This window comes from Macaca mulatta, chromosome 2 (assembly GCF_049350105.2).
Source record: "Macaca mulatta isolate MMU2019108-1 chromosome 2, T2T-MMU8v2.0, whole genome shotgun sequence".
Taxonomy (NCBI): Eukaryota; Metazoa; Chordata; class Mammalia; order Primates; family Cercopithecidae; genus Macaca; species Macaca mulatta.
Genome location: NC_133407.1, coordinates 98,498,790 through 98,517,780, shown reverse-complemented (window position 1 = coordinate 98,517,780; position 18,991 = coordinate 98,498,790). Strand labels below are relative to the sequence as shown.

The following is an 18,991-nucleotide window of genomic DNA, read 5'->3' as shown; positions in this document are numbered from 1 at the left end:
TGTCTATAGGTTTCTCCATTTTTCTCCATGAAGGTCTTGCACATTAATTGTTAGATTCACTCCAGTGCACATTCTACTTGTTTTTTGTTTGTTTGTTTTGTTTTGTTTTGTTTTGTTTTCCAGACAGGGTCTCACTCTGTTGCCTGGGCTAGAGTGCAGTGGCTCCTTCTTGGCTCACTGCAACCTCTGTCTCCTGGGCTCAAGGGATCCTCCCACCTCAGTCTCCCAAGTAGGTGGGACTACAGGTACACACCATCATGCCAAGCTTAGTTTTTAAATTTTTTGGTAGAGATGGGATTTTGTGCTGTTTCCCAGGCTGATCTTGAACCCCTGGGCTCAGGCAATCTGCTCATCTCGTGCTGAGCAGATTACAGGCTGAGATTACAGGCATGAGCCACTGCACCCAGCCCATTCTACTTTTTATTAAAATTTTGAAAAAGATTTTTTCTATTATGCTATATTTCCTAATTGGCTATTGCTAGTGTAAAGGAAAGCCACTAATTTTTTAATATTGATTTTGTATCAGTCACTTTGCTGAGATCCCTTAATAATTTATATTTATGTGATCTCTTGGTTTTTCTAGATTTGCTATCATATCATTTAAAAATCATGACAGATTTGTCTTTTCTATTTCAATTTATATACCTCTAATTTTGTCTTATTTAACTGCATTGGCTGGGATCTCTCATAGACTGAGACTATTGAATAGCAGAGGTTCTAACATGCATCCTTATCATGTCCTTGATTTTAATGGTAATGCTTCTAGTATTTCACCATTTAAATATGAAGTTTGCTGTGGGGTTTTGGAGGATAGCCATTATGAAGTTAAAGGATGTTTCATTTACCTTCTGATGTGCTTAGAGGTTTTGTTTTTTTGTTTTTTGTTATATTTGAGTATTGAATTTTGTTAATTTTTTCTACATATATTTTGTTAATTTTTGTTAATTTTGTTAATTTGTTAATTTGATAATTTTGTTAATTTTGTTAATTTTATCTACATATATTGAGATGTTCTCTTGTATTCTCTATATGAAGTTCTCTTATATTCTCTTATATTCTGTTAATATAGTATATTGGTAGGTTTTATAACATTGACCCAGTCTTGCCTTACTGAAACAAACCCTATTTATTGTTATTTTAATACTATACTGAATTTTACTATTTCATGTGGGGTTTTACTCTATTTAGGCGAGGCTGGTCTATAATTTGTCTTTGTATTTTCCTTGCTAAGTTTTTGTTACAGGGTTATGCTAGCCTCATAAAATAAATTGTAACTTAACATCTTTTTCTATGCTCTGGAACAGCTTATGTAAGAGAAGAACTATCTGTTTCTTGATGACTCTTAGAACGGCCTGTAATACTGTCTGGGCCAGGAGGGTGGGGCATGTAGACCTTTTAATATTGGTTCAGTTTTATCTATTATTGAACTAGTCAGGCTTTTCTAATTCTTGAGTCACTTTTGATCACTTATATTTTTGCAGAATTTTCCCGTTTCATCTAGGTTCTTGAATGTGGCGCTATAAAGTTGAATATAGTAGTCTCTCATAATTTAATAAAATCTCTTATATTTATAGTTATGTCTTCTTCTTCATTCCAAATATTGTTACTTGTTCTTCTTCTTCCTCTCCCTCCTCCTCCTTCCCCCCCTCCTCTCTCTCTGTCTCATACTCTGCCAAAGGATTGCCTATTTTATTAGATTTTTCAACAATATTAACAACCAAAAGGACTTTTGTTTTTAACCAAAGCTGTCCAGTTTTTTCTTTGTTTTCTTTTGGGTGATAGTTCGTTAATTTCTGCCCCTTTCTTTATTACTACCCTCTTTGGCTTCACTTAGATTTCTTTTGGGTCCCTTTTTTAGCTTCTTGAGTTGGAGGCTTCATTCATTTTTGTTTTCATCTACCTTGTTTTCTAAGACATTTATTTAAGGATACAAAGTGTCCTTTAAGCATTGCTCTAACCAAATTGCAATCTACTACATTGATATTTAAAATGTTCATATTTTCATTTTTATAAACATGGAATTACTTAAGAATGCATGGATCTTTTTCTTAGTTTTCATATTGTTGCAGATGAAATTTCCTGGGATGCAGATTCTAAGATGGAGATTGCCATGCAGAAGTGTTATGAACTTTATTAGGGAGTATGCTTGGGATCACCATTTGTGGAAGGGAAGGGACAGAAATGGAACTTGGTGAAGGGAGAAGCTGGATTGGGATGGTCCTGCAGAGTTTCTCCCCACTGGGGTGAGATGACCAGGCTTTTAGACCATACCACTGTGTATCATCCAGTCGCTGGATGTGGGCTGCCCAAGAAAGGGGCATGATCTTGGACAAGGCAGCTTTTTAGAGTTAAGGCAATTCCTGAAAATAATTGACAGGTGAGAGTTGTCTGCCAGCGCCACTCCCAAGCATCTGGAAGATCTGATTGGCACAGTTCAGCACCTGCTACAAATATGTATAGTATAATATTTTAGATGTACGTACTAAAAGGTATTTAACAATCCTATATTGTGTGGCATTTAAATTGTTTAGACTTTTTGCTATTATAAACTGTGCTGCAACAAATGTTCTGGGAGTTGAATTCTTGTGGAAATAATAGTAGTTGCGAAATTAATACTGTTATTACTGTCCATAGTCGCTTTCTTAAGATAAACTTGCAGAAGTAAAATTTCATGGAAATGTATGTTTTAAGGCTATTGGCATATAGTATCACCTCAGCTAATTTACTTCCACACCAGCAGCATTGGAGAATTTCTGTTTCCTTCCTTTCTTACCAACAAGGATATTAACTATTTTTAAATTGTTAACAATTTGGTAGGTGGCAAAAGTATCTTACTGTTGTTTCTATCCAATGGAGTATGGTTTAAATGAATATGAAAACAAAAGGCATTTCCCAGCCTAAAATGATGGCACCAGATACCATGTGGCAAGAGTAAAGGGTTTACATCTAACATTTCTGGAAGGAAAATGAAATTACTGTCTAAAAAGAGCTTAAATATTACTTACTTCACTCACCACAATTATCAAATTAGGAACTTGAAGCACAGACAGTAGAACTGACTGCTTAGGCCAAGACGGGTGGATCACAAGGTCGGGAATTCGAGACCAGCCTGGCCAATATGGTGAAACCCCGTCTCTACTAAAAATATAAAAAAATTAGCCAGGCACGGTAGCAGGCGCCTGTTGTCCCAGTCACTTGGGAGGCTGAGGCAGGAGAATCGCTTGAACCTGGGAGGCGGAGGTTGCAGTGAGCCGAGATCGCACCACTACACTCCAGCCTGGGCAAGCTACTAAATACTAGGACTTGGATTAGACCCAAGGGTCATACGACACTTTTTATTTGCTTTAGAAAATTAATTTTCTCTTCCTTTCTGGTTTCCAAACCCCATCAAGCTGTGGTGTTTCTGTAACTGGGGTTTATGAGCACCTTGTGAAATGATTTCAATGTTGTACTTTATTCAAATGGCAATGTTTAAAATTATTACAGGCATATTTGCATTTTCTTGATGACTTTCTTATGCCAAGTACTGCCACACGCCAATGCCCATTAACTTTGTGTCATATAACATAATGGCGGGGAACAGCCTCCAGAGTCAGAGCGCCTGGATTGGAATCCTGGATTCATTCATTAATAGCTCTATGACCTAGGACAAGTTACTTTACCTCCATGTTTCAGTTTCCTCAGCTTTAAAATGAGCATATTTGTATCCGCCTAATAGAGTTGTTATGAAGAGTCAACCAGCTAATTCATGCAAGTTGTTTAGGACCATCTGTCACATTGTAAAGGTTACCTAATATTAATGAAGAATTTATTTCAAACTGGGTTCTAGACACCTCTGGGGTAGAGGAGGCCATCCAGGGACATTGTCTGGGCCAGGCATGAGGTGTACGCACCTCTAGATGCTGTTGTCCACAGTGCTGAATCATTATGGCATGATTGCCCATTAGGACACTGTTGGTTGGTGGAGGAAGAGGCACCTGGCTACCCAGAGCCTTCCATAAACTCAACCCGAGGCTTCTGGAATGAACCGGTAAATCCACCCTCCATCAGTTTACAATCTAGAGATGGTACTAATAATCTCCGTATGTCTGAGAAGCGGTACGGATGCAGAGTGGAGTGGGGGGATATGGGCTTTGCATTCAGGCAGACATGGCTTTGAATGATGGCTCAGTTTTCTGCAAGGAACCTAGTCCCAGGTGTAATATTACCTTGAGAGATTATTTTGAGGATTGCATTAATATAGAACAGGTGGTAGACTCTCAGTAAACGGCTGCTGCTGTTTATGTTGCTATGGGAAACAAAAAGGGGAAGAGGAAAAGGAAAGGAGAATTAGCGAATGGGAGATCAGGCGCTGGCAGAAGAGAGAGGGGAGGGAGAACACGAGCGCTTCATGAAGTGGCGAATGATGACTGGATGGCTGACCTCAAGTTCCTCCTAGTCCACGGGAACTTACCAAGCTGAGCATGGTTTTACACACCGTTCCAAACTTGAATGTTTTCTCTTTAGTGTGGTTTTTTTGTGGTTATTGTTAAAACACATACACATACACACCACACCACTATCACCACAATACCTGGGCATTTTTACAGAGCTGTCTGTCTCTAGACCTGCCCAAGCCCCATACTCATGCCCAGGGCTCTGCAGTGTCTCTTCACTGACAGATCCATTTCTGGTGTGGGAATGAGTTGCTGGCCTTAATAGAGCTGTCATTTTCTTACCTTCTTGGAGTTTTGGTTTGTTTCTTGTCCATTTGCTTTATGGTAGAAAATCATATCTGTTCTGTGCCTTCTCTAGATGAGTATTTTGCACAGAATGTTATAGAAGGAGTATGAAAAACAGAACCAGATTGGAAAGAAAGGAAAATACTGCAGGGAATATAAGTCACAACATGACAATTTTAGGAGTGTGGCATGATGACAGTTTTCTGGCAGTCATGGGCCTCCAGCTTCCCTGTAATGTTTTCCTGCCTCAGGAAAGTGGAACTGACTTGACAGACCCAAAATCTGTCTGCTTAAGGTCCCCATTAAGAAGAAGAAATAGCTCCAGATACTCCAAGTTTCTCTTCTTAGTCCTGTTCCTTACATTCACATAAAGCAGTGGTTACAAAACACAGGCATGTTGCTGGGCCACCCTGAATTTCTCTAGCGCTTGTGTGGGTTCCAATAATTTGCCTTCCTAACACATTCCCCAGGTGGTGCTGATGCTGCTGGGATGAGGACCACACTTTCAAAACCACTGACAGAAAGTCTTACTAGTGATGCTCTCATAAACAGTCCATTTTTTGCTGCTTGTAACAGGATACCTGAAGCTGGGTAACTTACAGAGAAAAGGAACTTATTTCTTACAGTTATTGAGGGTGAGAAGTCCAAAGTTGAGGGACTGCATCTGGTGAGGCCCTTCTTACTGGTGGTGGCTCTCCATAGAGTCCCAAGGTGGTGCAGGGCATCATATGGTGAGGGGGCTGAAGGTGCTAGTTCAGATCTCACTTCCTCTTCTTATAAAGCCACCAGTTCCCCTCCCACGATAACCCATTAATCCATGAATGGATTAATCCATTCACAAAGGCAGCATCCTCAGGAGCCAATTACCTCTTAAAGGCCCCACCTCTCGATACTGCCACTTTGGGGAGTAAATTTCAACATGAATTTTGGAGAGGACAAACATTCAAACCATAGCAAACGTTACACAAATAATCCTCATAATAACCTTGTGAAGCATGTGTTAATATTTTCATCATTCCGATTCAGAGATGAAGAAGAACCTGCTAATGTCACACAGTTGTATGGGATAGAGCCGAGATCTGAATTCTGGTCTCTAATTCTAAAGCCAGACTTGTGCTTGGTGCTCTGGGCAGAAGTCTCCCTGACACAAGGCATGAGTCTAGGGCAGCTGTTTCCCCAGGTAGTAATTTCATAAAGGAGACCTCCACTCACAATCCCTTCCCACATCAGCCCCTCAGCACTGGAGTTCAGAATCAGACTTTTCCATTGCTATTCACAACCCTGCTTCCTTCACATTTCCTCACATGTTAAAGGACCCAAGTGGCAAAGCTGAGTGAACTCTCCCAGGTTTCACAGAGGTGGCCCCAGGGCAAGAGTAAGGGTTTTTTCCGAAGTCCCATGTTTTGCCTACAAATTTCCTGCATATTTTGCATTCTATTCCATTCTGTGCTCGTGTTTAATATAATATAGCTTTTTCCCTCTCAAATAATATTGGCTTTTCAGGAGCAGGCCATGGTTTTTCTTCTGGCTTCCATTCCCCTTCCATGTTGAGGACCAGGGTGTGGCAGCTCCACAGTTGGTTTATTAATGGCATCTGTACCTGCACAGACCCAATGCTTAGGTTCTCAGTACTCATTCAGCCAGAGATGTTACCATGGGCTTTAGAACAACACAGACTTAGATTCCTATACAGTCCTGTCATTTACTGGTAGGACAACTTGGGAGAATTACCCTGGGCCTGTTTCTACAGCTATAAAATGGGCATAAAACATACCTTCCTCACAGGGTTTGGTGCATATTACAAATGAAGTTTGCAAGGCACAAGACGTGTTGCAATCTATAAATGGAGGTTGCTGCTATTGCTTGTTATTACAATGATTTGTTGAGCAGGTGAACAAATGAATGAATGACCAGTCCTCAGACTGTGATGCCCCTGAGCTACACTCTTCTTAGACCAACACTGTCTGCCTGTGCCAAAGACAGACCCCCCAGAGTAGCAGTTCTCAACTTCTCCTCAGAGCCCTAAAGCTTTTCCTGGGCACCAGCCACTCCCAGGTCCCCCACCTGGGCACTTGGTTCAGCCTGACATTTTCATGACTATCCTGTGGCAGAGATTCTCAGATTCACTCTGAGGCCACTAATGGTGTACAAAGTACCTCTCAAATGAAATTCCTCTCTGAATTATTATGGATAGAATGCAATTCCAAGACTTTTATGTTTATGTTTGTTTAAGGACTATATGCTGGTAATCTGCTAAATGAGTTATTAGGTATTACTCATATTTGCCACTCATAAACTTAAATTAGATCATTGCTAAGTTCCCCAAGGGCTTTAATTCAGTTATCTGTGAAATCAGGCTGCTTCTAAATGCTCAGCAGCTACAGCCCCCACACTCAAGCAGATGGTTAGAATCCCGTGACCTGGGCAAGGCCCCGTTGTTATCATTGCATGTCAGTCTTGCTTCGAGTAGGTTGTGGTTTTCAGCTACTGCTATTCTTGCTTATTAATTAGAAATTATAGTTCACTTGACTTCATCATTATCATAGTAGTTTGTGGAGGATATTTGGTTAACCCTACAGCAGGCAGTGATACATATTTGCATCGAAGGTATTTTTAGCCTATAATTTTCCAATTACTAGATTTTAAGACATGAGTAAGTTGCAGTTCAAGCATGAATCATGCAGATTCTGTTGCTAAATAGACACATGCATAACCTGCCCCTAAAAGTGCTTGTGTAGTTGTCTTGGTTATCTATGATTACATAACTACCTCAAAATGTTGTTGCTCCACATTTATGTTATTAGTCTATGTGTTTCTGTGCATTGGGAATCCAGACCAGGCTGAGTGGGGGCGGGTTATCTCTGCTCCACATGTGATGTCTGCTAAGGCTGTTAAATCCCAAATGACTTCTTGTCCCACAACACAGCTAGGATGAGACTTAGATGACTGGGTGCTGGCTGGAGTGGCTTGGCTGGGGTCTTACACCTTGGGCTTCAGTTCTTGTCATCAGCTGAGTTGCTCAGTTCTCCTCTCTGTAATGTTAGATCTCCCTTCATCCATGTGGCCTCTCCACGTGGTCTCTATGTGATCTCTCCAGCAAAATGGCTGAACTTCTTACATGGCAGTTCAGTGCCCTTAGGAACACAGAAGTGGGAGCTGCCAGGTCTTCTCAAGGCTTATGCCTGATACTGACACAGCACCACTTGTAATACATTCTCTTGGTTAAGGCTAGTTACAGGTGCAGCCCACACTCAGTGGAAGAAACTAGAAAGGGCATAAATATCAGGAAGCATGGTTTGGGGGACCACCAATGTGACCGATGACCACAATAGTGACAGTTCATTGATAAATTCAAGCAACTTATGTAACTTACAAAATACTATCAGATTAAGCATAGTAAAGTCACTTGATTATAAGTCTATATCTGTTATAACTTTATAACCCTGATAGCCTATACTCGTGTAGGTCATTATTTTAATATTAAAATGTAAGTATTGATATATATTTTATGGTAAATTAAGTGACTCATAAACGATATTATCAACAACTGTACTGCAACTTGTGTCTTTTGTTCCTCTTGAATTCTTTTTATCACCCAGTTCTTCCTCTATAGGGACATGTAAATAGATGTGGTAGGATCTTTGACTCCGTGAAAATGATCTTGGTCAAAAAAGGTTAAGAATCATTTTTCTAGTGTCAAAAAAATGAACTCTTAGAAATCTTGTAATCGCTAGGGCTACAAAGTGGACAGGACATTCTTTCTGCCCTAAAGGAGTTCAGAATCCTGTAGGGAAGAGAGGTGGTAAGTACATGCACTCAGCAAACGTCATAATGGAGAAAAGCCCAAAGTGCTATTGGAGAGCAGAGTGGATATGCCCAGCCACATCTGGGCAATTAAAGAGGGCATCTTTAGGTACAACTTAAACTAAACTCCAAAGGCTGCATAAGAATTACAGGGTTGAAGAAGGAACAGTAGGAGTAAAAGCCAGAGATGGGGCACTTGTCAAGTTGTGACTTTCCACAAGTCTGAGAAGAGAGGGGTTTTTGTCTTCGTAGCTTTTAGTCTTTCTTCCCTTATGAAAATGTACTCATTATGGCTTTGTAATAAACCTTCAAATGCACATAAATAGGCTTCTCCAATCTGATGTCATATTCATGAATTAATGTTTTTAGGAGAGCAAAGAGGAGATGAGGAGGTGTTTGTTCCTGGATAATTGGGTATGGCTGATTCATTCAAATGAATAGAGAGACCCAGGGTGCAATTCAATACTCATTGAATTTGCCTTCTTCCTCCTGACTTGTGATTTCCATGCTGACATCTGTACAGAACAAATAGAATTTGATCCAGTATATAAAATTGCAGAGCTAGAAAATGCATTAGAAACCATTATTCCCACCCCCTCATTTTATAGACAAGGAAACTGAGGCCAAAGGAGCTGAAGCAATTGCTCAGAGTGACATAGCTGTAGAGACATAAAATACTCTTCTCCTAGCCAAGTCAGACAATATCCAATCTGAGTTTTATTTAGAAAATCCTATTCAACTTTTTCTGTCAGAAAAGATGCTTGGGGGTAGTAATAAGAAGATTGTTCATACTACAAAGAGCCTCTGAGAGGGGAGTGATGGAGCGGGCTGCTGAGGGATGTGCCGAGCTTCGTGAGCTACAGAAAGCCCTCCTGAGTATCAGCTGTCACCTTCATCAAAGGGCAGAAGCCAGAGGCGGGCTGTCCCATGGAATACCACCTGGAAAGTCAGGCAGTGTTTTAGGCCCCTAACTTTTCTTGAAGGAAGTAAAGAATGGTGTAAGGCCAGGCGCAGTGGCTCACACCTGTAATCCCAGCACTGTGGGAGGCCGAGGCAGGCAGATCACCTGAGGTCAGGAGTTCGAGACCAGCCTGGCCAACATGGTGAAACCTCGTCTCTACAAAAAATACAAAAATTAGCTGGGCATGGTGGCAGGCTCCTGTAATCCCAGCTACTCGGGAGGCTGAGACAAGAGAATCGCTTGAACCCAGGAGGTGGAGGTTGCAGTGAGCTGAGATCGTGCCACGACACTCCAGTCTGGGTGGCAGAGCAAGACTCCATCTCAAGAAAAAAAAAAAGAAGAAGAATGGTGTAGCTCTTTCCACTGTGAAGTCAAGCACTGAGCTACAATGGAACAATCATGATAATGATAATATGAATATTTGTTGAGTGATAGCAATGTATACCACATTACCTCATCACCCCTCCTCAGCAGGAGCATCAGCTCCTTCAGGAAGCTTTTCCTGATTCCTTGTGCCTGCTTCAGACACATTAGAGGACTCCATAAATCTCTGGGCATATCTGCACCACTTCTCTTGCCAGCTTGTGTATTAATTATTAATAGCTGTTTGGGTGTCTGTCTCCCACAAGGAATCGTCAACTACCACAATAGAGGAATATATAGAATTCTGTGGAACACAGCTGGGAGAATAGGCAAATTTGCTCAAAGAATTTCAAAAAGCTGTAGAAAAGAAGTGACCTTTTAACCCGGATCCAAAGAGATGAGTAGAGATTTGTCATAGGAAGGGAGGAGTAAAGGGCATTTCAAGTAGAACAAATGCATGGTGTATTTGTCAGTCCATAAGGCTTATGGGGTCCTCCCACATCCAGGCACTTTGCTAGTGCTAACAGTAGACAGAAGATAGATTTGGCTGGAAGGTGGAGTGTGGGGGAGGAGGTAATGGGGGTGAGAATGGGGAGGTGAGTTATTACCACAGGTAAAGAACCCTGTGGAAATAGCTAAGGAGACAGTCCTTTTTTGCCTGGAGGCCAAGGGAGGCCTCTGAAGGATATTAAGGAGGTAAGTGTCAGAATCCAATTTAATTCTAAATGAGAAAGATCTCTACGAACAGGTATGGTGTGATTCATAGGGTGTATTGATTAGTGAAAAAACAATGTGCAGATAATGATCTATAATGTGCTACCTTTTGTATTAGAAAGAAAGGGAAGCCAGGCACAAACGTTCACATATAATCTCAGCACTTTAGGAGGCCGAGGCAGGTGGATCACTTGAGCCCAGGAATTCAAGACCAGCCTGGGCAACACAGTGAGACACTGTCTCTACAAAGAGTTAAAAAAAAAAATTAGCAGATCATAGTGGCATACATCACAGCTACTCTACTGGGAGGGCCGGGAGGGGGCTGCTGAAGTGGGAGAATTGCTTGACCCAGGAGTTCAAGGCTGCTGTGAGCTGTGATTCCACTACTGCTCTCCACCATGAGACAGAGAGAAACCATGTCTCAAAAAAAAAAAAAAAAAAAAAGAAGAAGAAGAAGAAGAAGGAGGAGGAGGAGGAAAAGGGGAAATAAGATATTCATTATCTTCTCACATGTGCAAAAATAAACACAGGAAGTATAAACTAGATACTATAAGGTTGAGTGGGAATAAAATAGAAAAGAGGAGCTGGGAACAGAGTAAGAGGAATGAGGGATACTTCTTTCAGTACGTCTTTTTGTTTTTCTTTTTGTTTTTGTATTAAGAAAGGATCCCATTCTGCTGCTCAGGCTGGAGTGTAGTGGTGCAATTATAGTTCACCACAACCTTGATCCCTCAGGCTCAGGTGATCCTCCCACCTCAGCCTCCTGGGTATCTGGTACCACAGATGCGCACCACCATGCCTGGCGAATTTTTTGTTTGTTTGTTTGTTTTGTACAGATAGGGTTTTGCCATATTGCTCAAGCTGGTCTAGAACTCCTGGGCTCAAGCAATCTGCCTGGCTCAGCCTCCCAAAGTGCTGAGATTACAGGGGTGAGCCACCAACGCCTGGCTGAATATATCTTTCTATACAGTTTTGACTTTGGAACCGTACTGAAAAAGAATCAGTGGATATGAAGAAAACACCCTAAAACGAAATACCAACATAAACTGATGGGAGTGAGAAAGAACTAACCTACATAACTTTTGAGAGTAGTATTTTGAGGGTATGCTGTTGCCTGAAAACAATAGTACTGTAAACAAATCTTGAAGTCTATTTTGTTTTTCACAGAGGTGTAGACTAGCAATTCTGGAACTACTTTCTGTGTAGTAAGCAAATAAGTATGTTGTAGATGATGGAAACAAAGCTTGTTAGAGAAGAAAGTTAAAAAATATGGAAGGAAGGGAAGGGTACAATTGACTTTGTAATGTTGGACTGAAGGTGGAGGTGTAAGTATGAACTCAAGGTATTTAACAGAGAGAGAGAGAGAGATGAGGGGTTCATGTGTGTGTATATCTGTGTACATATTTTTTTTTTTTAGACAGTTTCTCACTCTGTCACCCACGCTGGAGTGCAGTGGCACGATCTCGGCTCACTGCAACATCCAACCCCCACCTCCCAGGTTTGAGCGATTCTCCTGCCTCAGCCTCCTGAGTAGCTGGGACTACAGGCATGCACCACCACACCCAGCTAATTTTTGTATTTTTAATAGAAACAGAGTTTCACCATGTAGGCCAGGCTGGTCTCAAACTCCTGGGCTCAAGTGATCCTTCTGCCTCAGCCTCCAAAAGTGCTGGGATCATAGGCGTGAGCCACCATGCCCAGTACACACATCTATTTTCTAGCTCTGTGCTTGATAGGGCCTAGAAGCAATGACACCTCAGCAGCAATGAGCATACCTGGAATCCAAGCCTTGGCTTCAAATGTCATTCTTCACTAAAGGAACTCCTTAGAGAAATGACTGATTTTAGCACTTGAGTTGAGGAAGTTCAAGATGAGGCTGAAACATTTTGTAGAGCTAGAAAATAAGGATGTGCTCAAAAAATGATTGAGATATATCTAAAGAACAAATCATCACCTTGACTGAGTTTCCACTGATCAAATCTGGAACAATTTGAGGTAGCAACAGATTTGTAATCCACAGAATAAAATAAGAATCCATGAAAATAAATATATATTATATATAAATGCAGTTTTTATACACACATATATATTCTTTATATATTTATAATTTATCTTTATAGTATACATATAAATTGATATAAATAACAAGAAGGGAAAGCTCTTACTTACAATAGACTCCTAACTAACAAATACAGAGGGAATGATGGAATTAGAAAATCAATATCATTGTAATAATTAATCCAGGCAAGAATCATTAGTGGATGCTAAAACTAGTGGATAAGAGTTTGATGAGTAATTACAAAATTACAACAACCTGGAGCAGTATCAGATCAAGTTCCAAAACCTGTGGCACAACACTAGAAACTTTCTACTCGACTACTGTCAGCTGATTTTTTTAAATTTCAACTATTATTCAGCGGGTACAGGGGCAGGTTTTTTACCTGAGTACATTGCATGATGTTGATGTTTGGGGTATGAATAATCGGATCACCCAGGTAGTGAGCATAGTATCCAATTTTTCCGTTTTTCAACCTTTGCTCCTTTCCCCCTCGCCCCTCTAGTAATCCCCAGTGTCTGTTATTTCCATATTTATGTCCATATGTACCCAATGTTTAGTTCCCACTTATAAGTAAGAACATGTGGTGTTTGGTTTTCACGTATTTTCTATTTGGTATTTGGTATTTTTATTTGGTATTTTCTATTCCTGTGTTAATTCGTGTAGGATAATGGCCTCAAGCTGCATCCATGTTGCTGCAAAGGACACGACTGCATTCTTTTTTTATGGCTGTGTAGTATTGTATAGTATATGTGTACTACATTTTCTTTATCCAATCCATCACTGATGAGCACCCAGGGTGATTCCGTGTCTTTGCTACTGTGAATAGTGCTGTGATGAACACATGAGTGCATGTGTCTTTTTTGTGGAACTACTTATTTTTGTTTGGATGTATACCCACTAATGGGATTGCTGCATTGCATGGGAGGTCTGTTTTAAGTTATCTGAGAAATCAACCTGCTTTCCACAGTGACTGAACTAATTTACATTCCCAGCAGCAATGTGTAGGCATTCCCTTTCTCCAAAGCCTCATCAGCATCTGTTATTGCTTGTCTTTTTAATAATAGTCATGGTTTTGATTTGCATTTCTCTGATGATTAGCAACGTTGAGCATTTGTTCATGTTTGTTGGCCACTTGTATTGTCTTCTTTTGATAAGAGTCTGTTTGTGCCCTTTGCCCACTTTTTAATGGGGTTATTTTGTTTGTTTTTTTTTATTCAGCTGATCGTTTAAGCCACCTTGCTACATGTTGTATTTGTAACTGGATGATAATAACAATGATTTATTGAGTGTTTGCTATGTGCGGGCATTGCGTCAGGTGGGGATCTTGTTTTTATGGTTTTTGCATTTATTAACCCACTTCATCCTAATAGCAACCCAGTAAGCCTTTTAATTAATATCTTCATGTTTTAGATGAAGAAACCAAAGTTCAAGAGATGAAAAATATGTCTAGGGTGAAATAGCTCGAAGAGGGCAGAGCCCAGATTCAAATTCCGTGCCTTCTGGTTTTAGTTCAGTGTTGTTCTGTCATGCAGTGTGCCTCTGCGTCCTCTTAGATCTCCCTCTGTGCTTCTGAAGGTGTGCAGAATGCCCAGGCAATGGAGGCATTCTTTTTTTTTTTTTTTTTTTTTTGACAGACTTTCACTCTGTTGCCAGACTGGAGTGCAGTGGTGCAATCTTGGCTCACTGCAACCTCCGACTCCCTGGTTCAAGCGATTCTCCTCCCTCAGCCTTCCGAGTAGCTGGGATTACAGGCATGCGCCACCATGCCCGGCTAATTTTTGTATATTTAGTAGGGATGGGGTTTCACTATGTTGGCCAGGTTGACAGAAGCCAGGTCAAACATACCACATTAAGTGTGAATGGTTTAATCATTTCCTTTTTTCTTTTTCTTTTTTTTCTTTTATTTATTTATTTATTTTGAGATGGAGTCTCGCTCTGTCGCCCAGGCTGGAGTGCAGTAGCACGATCTCGGTTCACTGCAAGCTCTGCCTTCCGGGTTCACGCCATTCTTCAGCCTCAGCCTCCCCCGCAGCTGGGACTACAGGCGCCTGCCACCACGCCTGGATTTTTTTTTTTTTTTTTTTTTTTGTATTTTTAGTAGAGACGGGGTTTCACCGTGTTAGCCAGGATGGTCTCAATCTCCTGACCTTGTGATCTGCCCACCTCGGCCTCCCAAAGTGCTGGGATTACAGGCATGAGCCACCATGCCCGACCACACCCAGCTAATTTTTGTATTTTTATTAGAGACAGGGTTTCACCATGTTGACCAGGATGGTCTCGATCTCCTGACCTCATGATCCGCCCACCTCAGCCTCCCAAAGTGCTGGGATTACAGGCATGAGCCACCGCCGTGCCCAGTAGGGGGCATTCTTAAACAGAAGCACTGGTGGCTCCTTCTTTCTTCTCGCCATGTTTACTAAACACCTAGCCTCATTTTTTTTCTCATCTGCAAAACAGAGAGAGCAGTATTGAATTTACATGTTATTAAGAGGACTAAATTAGATAATGTATATAAAGCATATAGCACAGTGTAAAGTACATGTCCATTCATTGATAGCAGCAGCAGCAGCGGTGACAGTGGTGGCAATGCTAGATTCCCTGGCATGATGGCAAAGATTTCTAAAGGATACTCCTCACGTTCATACTAAATTGATCATCAGGAGCCAGATCATAAAGAGCTTTGTGTTTCATGAAAAGAAGATTACATCTTATTCTACAAGCAGTAGAAACTACTGAAGAATTGTATTACTGAGAGAGATGTGATCTGGTTGGCAATTTAGAGAGCAGAGCAAGGGGAGAACAAAGTGCAAGGCAGGAAGAGCAGCAGGTGGCTGCTGTCAAAGGCCAGGCAAGGGATAAGGAAGGTCTGAGTTAATGCCAGAGATGGTGTGATGGACAAAAAGGAGCACACAGTGGACAGTCAAACTCTGGGGCTAGTGCCTGGGTTTAGCAGGAGAGAAAAGGGGAGGAGCTTAGCTGAGCCTCCTGCCTCTGACCTGGGCACTGGTTTCTCTTGGGCATAACCCGAGCGGCTGGGGACACTGGAAGGTGCAGATCAGGGATGGTTTGGGACACAGAAGGGAGTCACAGTAGATGGTTGGATATTCAGATCTGGATTAAGGCATCTGAATATCTGAATATTCAGATTCAGACCAAGGAGAGAGCTCAGGGCTGCCGCAGCATGCGGGGGGTCATTAAAACTTGGAGGTGGATGAGATCCATCAGGGAAGGGATGTAGAGTGAGAAGAGGGCTGAGGACCGGACTTTGGAAGCACCAATTTTTTCTTTAACTTTTATTTTAGGTTCAGGGGTATGTGTGCAGGTTTGTTATATAGGTAAATCGCATGTCACGGGGGTTTGGTGAACAGATTATTTTGTCACTCAGGTAATAAGCATAGTATCCAGTAGGTAGTTTTTCAGTTCTCTCCCTCCTCCCATCCTCCACCTTCAAGTAGGCCCCAGGACCTATTGTTCCTTTCTTTGTATCCCTGTGTTCTCAATGTTCAGCTCCCACTTATAAGTGAGGATGTGCTGTATCTGGATTTCTGTTCCTGCATTTGTTCACTTAGGATAATGTCCTCCAGCTCCATCCATGCTGCTGCAAGGAACAGGATCTCATTCTTTTTTATGGCTGTGTAGTATTCCATGGTGTGTATGTACCACATTTCCTTTATCCAGTCTTCCATTGATAGACCTTTAGGCTGATTCTATGTCTTTGCTGTGGAAACATTTCAATATTTAAAGATGGCAAAAGAAGAGGCTGAAGGAGACTGAGAAGAAACACCTAGAAAGATAAGAGAGTTTCAAGGTGGAAGTTTTGTGCTATAGCAAAGACTGCAGAGAGAGAAACGAGGTGAGGAAGGACTGAAAGGTGCCTGTTGGATTTGGCAACTAGGTCACTGATGACCTAGACAGCAGCAAGCGCCAAGGAGCAGAGTCGAGCTGGCTGGATTAAGGAGAGAGTTGGACTTTCAAGGAGAGAAACTAGAACTTAATGTCCCCAGGAATGTGGGTATCTCATTTCCTTGCCATGCATTCTGGTTAATGGAAGGTCTTCTTTATAAAGCTAGAATCTCTCTCTCTCTCCGGCATCTTCCCTCAGCTCTAGTTCACTCTCCAGGTCCAAAACAACCAGTCTACACACTTCCCCAGAGAATGGTCCATATATGCCTCCCAACTTGGTCATCTCATCCAGCACTGCTCATATGCTCCAGGCACCCCAGACTTGCCTTGCAGTTGGCCACAGGATGGATCCTGTTTTATTAAAACTGGGCTTGTTCTTTGGCAGCATTGGAGCCTGTGTTTCAATTGGTCTTTATTTCTCACCTTTTTAGGTTGGTGGCTTCCCAACCATGTTTGTAACCTCAACTGAGAATAAGAAAGACACTTCACAATATGATCAGTATAACCATGGGTGTATAGCTGAAGGAAAAGCCTATGACATAATACGTCCCCTTACTATGGTAGATGCACTGTAGTATTTTCAACTCCATCTCATTCTATCCTATTCCGTGTCATGTGTTTGCATGTTTGTTGTGATTCATTACATCAATTTCACAACCACAAAACTGATTTAATGACCCACAGTACAAGAGGCTCAAAGGAAATGATACTCAGTGTTTTTTTTTGAATCCATCCCCATTTCCCTGCCTCATTGAGGCCAGCAGCCCATCCCTCTAACTCTCTTTTTTATGACTCTAAGAGGACAGAGAATTGCTTCAGTCACTAGATGTTAGCCAGTCTTGGGGGTATTCCAAAATGGCTCACCAGAGCTATCATGGTGGAATTTGGAAATCAGTGGAGGAGAGAATGGCTGCATAGGCTCCTGTTCCTGTAATTACTCATGAGTCACCCAAGAGCCTAAGGCATTTTTATGCCCTGAGGATGCCCTTAGGCAGCCCTAATACCACCTCTCATGTGACACATTGAACATTTCCCAGAGCTGAGTAGTATGGCCCACCTATTCATACAGGCCACAGCTTGCCCCTCAACACTCACTCCCAGCCAGGCAACTGTCGTTATCCCCTCTTCAGACCTCTCTGAGGGGAGAACCATCCTTGAGAACCATTGAACCATTGTTCCCTGTAGATCTTTCAGCGAAGAAAATTCGGGCCTTTTTTTTTTAACACTCTCATTTACAATGTCTCTTTTTGCTTCTACCTAGGAAGAGCCAGGATTTCTGAATTTACCTTGAATACAGAAAGGAGGATGTTGCCTAAGGAATAGCAGAGATCTTGTCTCATCTTCTGAGAGGTGCCTGCTGCTGCTGTGTACACTTGCGTGCTCCCAGAAGTCTCCTGAAAGACTTACATCGCAAATCTGCAATGAGCCAAGCTTTTGGCTGGGCCTCCACTTCAGCCTAGCGAACAAAACTCCATCCCTGCCCTTTAGCCACTCACGCCAAGTTTAAAAATGGGTGAAGAACGGTGGGTCTCCCTCACTCCGGAAGAATTTGACCAGCTGCAGAAATATTCAGAATGTGAGTAAATGCATGGACAGACCTGGGCCAGGATTTCTTCTTGGCTGGAGACATCATTTCTGGAAAGCCCAGTATATTATCATTGCAAAGCCACAAAGAACGATGTCGGGCCTAATGGCTTATATTTCCTTATAAACACAGAATTAGTGTATTTAACATAAAAACACAATTATCTTTAGGCTCAGTAAATACTACGTGCTCACCATAGAAATTTGGAATATACATAGAAAAAAATAGAGTAGGTTAAAAATTCCTGACAACACTACAAACATCTTAGAGCACTTCCCTGCTGTGCATTTTGCCTTACACCGTTGAGCTCACACTGTATACACCCTTCGTTAAGCCTGCATTTCTCACCTAATGTATCGTATGTATTTTCTCACATCATTAAGGCCTCTTTAGAGCATAGTTTTGAAGGGCTGCATGCTGCATGGCTACGTTACTCAATTGTTTACTGTAATATATTCCTGCATTTGGAACCAAGGCCTTCTTGCAGTAAGTTGCTGAATGCTGATGTGTGTTTCTTTCTTGACTTTGTTCTGGGAAGGGAAGGCCTTCCCAGGAAGGAAGAAAAACAAGAAGCACAAAGGGGATGCCTACCCTTGAGGAATCAGAATCTTTTTAGGGAATCAGAAATGTGCTCGTGACACAGAGAACAGCTTTAAGGCTGCAGGCAAACAGCTCTGGTAGAGCTGGCTAAACTAAGCATAGAAACGAGAAGGGAATCAAAAACCAAGGGAAACTGGTATGGGGGTTGTATTATACTTTGCTACTTGGTTCAATCCACAATCAAGGAGTTAGCGGCGCTGGCTCCTTCTGAGAGTTGTGGAGAAGGGATCCATCCCAGGGCTGTGTTTTTGGCTTGTGGATGGCCATATTCTCCCTGCATG

At 41.7% G+C, this 18,991-nt stretch overlaps 1 protein-coding gene across 18 annotated transcripts in view; it reads left to right on the top strand.

Moving 5' to 3' along the window:
* The window catches only part of DGKG (diacylglycerol kinase gamma), a 211,807-nt gene that overhangs the window by 23,660 nt on the left and 169,156 nt on the right, over positions 1-18,991 (top strand). For all 18 annotated transcript variants that reach the window (XR_013413764.1, XR_013413761.1, XR_013413759.1 and 15 more), the window contains exon 2: positions 17,787-18,101. Coding sequence is in view for 10 of the 18 variants with exons in the window: in XM_077992026.1 (XP_077848152.1) it covers positions 18,035-18,101 (67 nt within the window). In the remaining 8 variants the exon portion in view is untranslated. The remainder of the gene's footprint in view (positions 1-17,786; positions 18,102-18,991) is intronic.